This window comes from Leptonychotes weddellii, chromosome 5, assembly GCF_054177405.1.
Source record: "Leptonychotes weddellii isolate Sample4059 chromosome 5, ASM5417740v2, whole genome shotgun sequence".
Lineage (NCBI taxonomy): Eukaryota > Metazoa > Chordata > Mammalia > Carnivora > Phocidae > Leptonychotes > Leptonychotes weddellii.
This window is the reverse complement of record NC_138373.1, coordinates 154,733,178-154,740,449: the sequence shown is the minus strand read 5'-3', so window position 1 is coordinate 154,740,449 and position 7,272 is coordinate 154,733,178. Positions and strand designations below refer to the sequence as shown.

The 7,272-nt window shown below is 49.5% G+C and overlaps 1 protein-coding gene across 2 annotated transcripts in view; it reads left to right on the top strand.

Moving 5' to 3' along the window:
* The window catches only part of SCUBE1 (signal peptide, CUB domain and EGF like domain containing 1), a 140,866-nt gene that overhangs the window by 18,408 nt on the left and 115,186 nt on the right, over nucleotides 1-7,272 (top strand). For both annotated transcript variants that reach the window (XM_081822583.1, XM_081822582.1), the window contains exon 3: nucleotides 3,771-3,899. In XM_081822583.1, the coding sequence (XP_081678709.1) occupies nucleotides 3,771-3,899 (129 nt within the window). The remainder of the gene's footprint in view (nucleotides 1-3,770; nucleotides 3,900-7,272) is intronic.

Genomic DNA, 7,272 nt, shown 5'->3' with positions numbered 1-7,272 from the left:
CACCCCGGAACTGATGGTTCGAAGAGATGCTTGGATCTGGGGGAAATCCTTTGGAGATAAATTAAGGGAAGAGGTATGAGCAGTGAATATTCCTGCACTCTTCTGCCTACTGGCATCTATGGTGGCCAACACTATAGGGTGTCACGGGAAGGAAAAGGCTAGAGTTGTTTTATTGATTACTCAGCAATTTCTTTATATAATGCCTTCTGGGTATGGTGACCAAATAGGTTATTATTTTGAGAGTGAGAAGTGTGCTGTCAATAATTACACCCAGACAACAGCATAAAGTGGAACTGTGCCAAGCAAATTGGAGCATATGATTAACCTAACCAGGGGAAGAGACATTTTTCTTAGACCTTAGCACCATCGAAACCAGTTTAATTGCATTTTATGGATGTGGTGACTCTGTATTTCCTTCTTTGCTGTGGCTTCTGGGAATTTCAGAATCATATTTGTGACCAACTTTTTGAAATTGTGCTGGAATTACCAAGTGTATTTGTATACTTTCACCAGCTTTCTCTTATTCTTTGATCCTCATTTCTTTTTCTTTTTCCTAACGTTATTTTTTTTAATCTTATTGTATGTATTTTGTCAGATGTTTAGATGGATCATGTTTGAAGAAGTTGATGGGTGGATGAATACATATGTAAATAGATAGATGGGTGAATGGATGGATAGATGGATGATGAGTGGGTAGGGGTGTGTGTGTGTGTGTGTGTGTGTGTGTGTGTGTATAGATGGGTGGGTGTTTGAATCAATGAATAGATGGATGGGTGGTTAGACATTTGGATGGATGGATGAGTGAATGGATGTCAGATGGATGGATGTTTAGATGTTTAGACGAATAAAAAGATGAGTGCCTGGCTGAATATTTAGATGGGTGGATGCATTTTTAAATACATGGGTAGATATTTGGCTGGATAAATGGATAGATGAATAATAGGTGATTGGATAAATGGAAGGATGGTCAGCTGACTGGATATTTAGATGAATAGAGTTTAGCATGAACAGACATATGGAAGAAGAAATTGATAAATGGGTGTTTGGATGATGAGATAATACCTCCTCAGCACACAGTATAGATGTGCCAAGCATGTAATAATGTGTATAAAGTAATTTGCCAATGCCTGGCATGTCATGGGTAGTCTAACTTATTAGAAAGGACACACGTTTCTGAGACTTAAAGACCTCTCTGTTCTGATCCTTGCCCTGCCGTTTACTATATGACCTTGAGCAATTACCTATCCTCTCTGCACTTTAGTTTGTTCACCCATAAAATGAAGTTAAAATAACCACTCCAGAGGGTTGCTATGAAAATTAAGTCAGCTGGTGTGTGTTTCAGTAAATATCTGCATAATTCCTTCTTAGGTACAACTTGACAGAGAGAGAGAGAGAGAGAATTCTTTTACCCAAGTTTGGAGTAAAAGTGCTTCCCCTCAGTATCACAGATCCAACCTAAGTCATGTGCCCACCCTGGGACCAAGAGCTGCTGCTACATATGCTGTTTGTTAGACGACCAGGCTCCACCCCAGAGTTGGGACGAGGCCATCTTCTCCTGAGCCACCTGTTTACATGAAGAAAAGAAGGGAGGGAATGGTCTGGGGCTGCTGGTTCAGATTGGATGAGAGATGATGCCCATGCTGAGCAGGTGGTGGAATAGGTGACCAATGAGCAGACTGTAACCATGTTAAGGGTGTAGAAAAACCATGCTTTGGTAGCTGATTCGATGTCTGTGGAGAGATGGAAGGATAACAATATTCACAGGGACAAGGAACCCGAGGCAAGTGCAGGTTGATGAATTAAAGTCGGGCCATGTTGCCTTTGGAGTGTCTGGGAGATTCAGGGGGGAAAATATCTGGGGCTTTGGCAAAAGGTCAGGGCTGCAGAGAATGAGAAGTAATCAATATCTCAATCTTCATAAACCTGTGTGCCCTTTCAAACATAAAATCTTAAATCCTCTTTCAATGTTATTTAAAATGTTTAAGTGTATTAAATATAATGATTAAAAACAATTCAAATGACTTGCAGAACTGAGCCGGCTTCCCAGCTGATGCTGATGGCCACTGCAGGCAGGTTAGGTAGAAGCTTCTGTCTCTTGCACCTTTGGAGAGTCAGGCTACTTTGTTTTTCCCTCATCATGGCTGGATGGGTGGGCACAAGAAGTGGACTGCACAGCCCAGGCTCTGTTTTCTGGCATTTTTGTGCTGTTGTTTTCACTGAAGTTATCCCCTCTACTGGCTGCGTCCCTGGCAGGCAGATGTCTAGACAGTGCTTGGTCACCTCCGGAGTTAGGGAGCTCACTACCTCCCGAGAGAGCCTGTTTTTCAATGGACATTCCCACCTGCGAACTCTAATTGGCCCCCATGGGTTTCCTCCACTGTGTGTAGCTCTGCCTTCAGGACCAGCATGGAGAAAGCATGGAGCTGGGTGTCTCTGTGCCAGCTCCCCAGGCCTTTAAGGGAGCAGCCAGGCTTGCCTTCAGTCCCCTCTCTTCTTCGGGCCAGCGCTCATAGCTGGAACCTGGCTTCAAACCCCCCTCTTTGACCCCAGAGGGGAGGGACTGATTTTTCCTGTGAGGCACTTCCGGTTGTGCTTAGTTCAGACACTTCCGGTTCCACTGAGTACGGTACTTCCGGTTCCCCCAGGTGGGCACTTCCGCTCCCTCTTCCCAGACTCCCTGGGTTGTCTGTGGAGGCCAGGGCGAGTGTGGACCGAGACAGCGAGCCCCGGGAGCGGTTGGGCCAGGGTTACCGAGGCCCGAGGCAATGCTGGTGGTTCTCCCTGGGCCCCGGCACCCCCTGCTCGCTGCTCCCAGTGATGTGGCAGCCTGGGTCCCCCGGAGCTCCGGAGCTCCCAAGCTAGGCTGCCTCGTTCAAATCCTCCTCATACCACTTCCGAGGTGTGTGACCTTGGGCGGGGGTCTGGCCTCCCTGTGCCCCACTTTCTTCAGTGCCCTTGTAAAGTTGGAGTAAGGATGACAGTGCCCACCTCCCTAGTTACCGTGGGGTGTGAGGACAGAATGACATACGGGGTTCTCTACTTGGGTATAGAAGCGCTCGTTGGATGTAAACTAGGCGCATTCCTATTACTCTCCGAGGTCTCTCAAATCTTTGGAGCTCCAGAACGGATAGCCCTTTGACCCCTGATGGGAAATGTTGAAAAAAGACTTTAAACAGCAAAAAAGGTGACCTTTACAAAGGCTACTGGCCATTGTTTATGAGACAGAAGCCTTTGTTATAACAAGGAATCTGGAGCCCTAGAAATTCAGGCTTCAGGCGCTGCTGTGGAAGGAAACTAGGCGGAGTATATGGACTTCTCTCTCATTCCAGAGGTTCTGTGTTTTGGTGATATGCAAGGTTCATTTTATTCAGTACTCCCCACTTCACAAAGTCATGAGCTCTCCATCTCTGGGAGGCTTTCACGTAAACTGAAGAGAGCCGGTTTCCAGGGGGGGGCGGGTTTTAGACAGGGCCCCCGCATGCTGCTACTGTCGAGAGGCTTTTGAGGGAGGCAGAGCTGGGTGCGAATCTTGCCTGCTTCACTGTGGTGAGAGCATCCTGCACTGCCCCGTAAGGAGGTGGCTGGCCTTATTGCAGCACCAGGCTCTTCATCTTTGTCATCTTTGGGGCCACAGCCTCCAGCAAGGACTTTAGTGAATACCTATTGAGTTATCCCCGAACCAGTCACGCCCTAGGGTGGCTTCAGTGGTAGGAGGGAGAGGGGACTCCCAGGCCCTTCCTCTGATCCCTCTCCCGGCCCTTATTTTGCAGACATTGACGAGTGTGAGAATGACTACTACAATGGGGGCTGTGTGCACGAGTGCATCAACATCCCAGGGAACTACAGGTGCACCTGCTTTGATGGCTTCATGCTGGCCCACGATGGACACAACTGCCTGGGTGAGTGATGCGGCCGTGCCCTGCCCGCTGGGCCTCAGCTCCAGCCTACAGTGCTGGGGGCGGTGGGAAGGCTCGTCCTCCTCTGGTTCCTTGTATTGCTTTGCTGGGGCCTCCAGAACAAAATGGCCCAGACTGGCCAGCTTAAACAACAGGAAATTTATTTTCTTACAGTTCTGGAGGCTAGAAGACCAAGGGCAAGATGTTGGTAGGTGTGAGGCCTCTTTCTGAGGCTCTCTCCTTGGCTCACAGAGGGCCATCTTCTTGCTGTGTGTTCACGTAGTCCTCTCTCTGGGCCTACATGGAGCTGGTTTCTCATGCCCTCTCTTTTTCTCTCTGCCCGTGTGTGTGTGTGTGTGTGTCCTAATCGCCTCTTCTTATAAGGACACCAGTCTTATTGGAGTGAGGCCCCTCCCAACAACCATTTTTAACCCAGTTACCACTTGAAAGACCCTGTCTCCAGATAAGTCATGTTCTGAGGTCCTGGGGGTCAGGGCTTCAACACCTGGATTTGGGGAACACAGTGCAGCCCATCACAAGTATACTCATATGCCTCCAGATTCTCATGGTTCAAGTACATAGATTTAAGCCAGTTGTATGAAATTTAGAAGAGTAACACAAGCTTGCTGGATCAAATTAGGAAGATGCAGGAGAAGAAGGAGAGAAATTGGAAAGCAGTGTCGTTGTGCTGGTGTGTCTCTTCGCAGCCCTCCCTGCCCCCAGGTGTGGTTTCCTGGGGTGGCAATCAGTGGTCCCCGTCACATGCCCCTCAGGTATCCTCCACCCCCATCCACCCCAGTTATCACCGTTTTGCCAGCTGTCTCATAATGTGAGAAGTGATTCGTGAGCCAGAGTGACAAACAACTCAGGGCTATAACGATGTGACAAACTCAGTGGCCCAAACACCAGAAATTTGTTCTCTCCCAGGCTGGAGGCCAGACATCTGAAGTCAAACTGTCAGCAGAGTTGGTTCCTTCGGAGGGCTTCCAGGGAGAATCTGACCCAGGCCTCTCGCCTGGTTTCTGGTAGCTTCCAGCATTCTGTGCTTGTAGATCATGGTCTCCCCATGCTTTCACATGGTCTGTGCTCTGTGCAGGTCTGTCTCTGTGTCCAAATTTCCCTCTTCTACAAGGGCACAGTCCCCTAGTCCTGTGACGCCCCTGCAAAGACCCTATCTCCATTGGAGGTTACAGCTCCACAAAGACTGGTCTTTAGGACTTCAGCATCTTTGGGGGGATATAATTCATAACAGAGGTGGTTTGCAGTCTGCAGCAGGAGGACCATCTCATGGCAGAGAGTACAGGGTCTCAGAGCAGATGTGCCTGTCCCCCAGGCCCTCCTCTGCTGCTGGCTGCTGAGTGACACAGGGCCCAGCAGCTAGAGCTAAGGAGGTAAGCCCGTGGACTGAGCAGAAGCGCGGCTGTGGATCCGTTATTCATGTCTCACGGTCTCCGTCCCTCATTGGTAAAGGGAGGGTACAAAAAGCAGCTTCGTCCCGGGCTCTCGTGAGCAGTGACCGAGACGGTGTCCTGCTGCCTAGAGCACTCCCAGCACAGCATTCCCCTCCTAGTGGCCGTCACTCCCGTCACAACCCCTGAGCCTGCTTCCCCGCTGTCAAAGCCGGGTGATTATGCTGTCTACTTCACCAGCTTGTGCGCGAGGATGGAGTGACACGGTGAGCGAAGTGACTGGCATTTAGCGGGCGCCAATCATCACCGAACAGGGCATTACTGTTACTCTGGGTGACTCAGCCTCCCTTTTGTGGTGGGACATTTAGATTGTTTGTTTATTTTGTTTGTTTTATTCCTACCGTCAGAATCCCAAGGTTTGATTCTGGGCATAGATTTATTTTTTCTTGATTTCCTAATTGTTTCCTTTAACCATTCTTCCCGGAAGTGGAATGACTGGGTCAGAAGGTCAATGAGATGTTTTTATGGCTTTTGGTGCGGGACTTTGTGAAAGGGCTCGGCAGACCTTGCCGGTCGGTGCATGGAGTGGCAAGTGCGGCGTCCCGAGTATTCTAGAACTCTTCCGCCCAGTGGTGGATTGGCCTTAGATTTCCCTGCCTGTTTTTGTTTAGTGCATGTTGGATCTCAGACAGACTTGTTATGGGAAACAGACCTGCGAACATGTAATTACACCCAAAATAAGTGCTGAAATGGAGGTCTGGACAGCAGGCTGTGGGAGCCCCAAGGGGCCTGTGAAGAGCTGCCCCTGCACTGGGTGAGGTGGGGCTGGAAGTGGGGTGGCTTCCCAGGGGGCTTCAGAGAGGAGGTAGCCTGGAGCAGATTCTGCAAAGGTTGGGGAGCAGCTGGCTGGGACGAGTGCACGGCCTGTGCAGAGAGCCGCGGGGTGGGGGGGGCTCCTGGGGGCTGAGCTCAGGGTGGATGCAGAGGTGGGCAGGGCATTTGGTTAGATTGTAAAGATTGAGGATGTGCCGTAGGACCTTTATTGTGCCAGACACCAAGTGAAGTCTCGTCCGAGCATTATCTCATTTAATCCTCCCAAAGCACAAGCCCTGAGTTTTATCAGTTGTTTGCCCCTGTTTCAGATGACACCAGGAGTTCACTTCAGTAACTGATTAGTCTGGGAAGGCAGAGCTGATATCCCCATGAGACAACAGGCAGTAGCACCCAGTGGCCCAGATGGCAGGCCTTGGGAACCGCCCGTTCTGGGCTCAGGTCCTGGCTCTGCCAGTTATCAGCTGTGTGACCTTTGGCCAGTCACTTCACCTCCATGCCTAGTTTCCTCACCTGTAAAATGGAATTCATAGTCCCTATCTCATGAGGATTGAATGAGATAGTGGCTATAGAACATCTAGCAGAATGCCTGGTATCGAGCATTCACAATGTCATGGGCATCAATCTTGCTCACCGACTTTCAGAAAGAAATGCATTGGGGTGGGCCTGTGGAGGCCAGAGCCAGCCATCAGCACTCCCAGGACTGTGTCTGACCCATGGGGCTCCCCTTCTGGTCATAGCACTCTTCCCTGTGCAGAACCACCTGTTCCTAAATATGCTTGTTCTGGATGTTGGCAGGTGTACCCAGTGCCTCCTGACTAACGGCAGAGTCTGGGTGGGTTTATTTTTATTTTTACAATGGATTCTTTTTACACTGATTAATTTGAAGAACTGGGTAAGACTCCCCCACCCCCACCTCCGAGCACAGATTGTAACTTCATACGGCTCTAACTCACACATATGGCAACAGAGAAAAGGCTTTCTCTGTTGCTCCTCTGCTTTTAGCTGAGGGCAGAACCTTCCCAACAGACATGTTTTTTGTTTGGGCTTTTTCCTTCTCAAAACAAAACTCTAGCTCTAGAGAAGTCAGACCTTGGTTCCAACCATCTCCATCCCACACTGACCACGTAACCTCC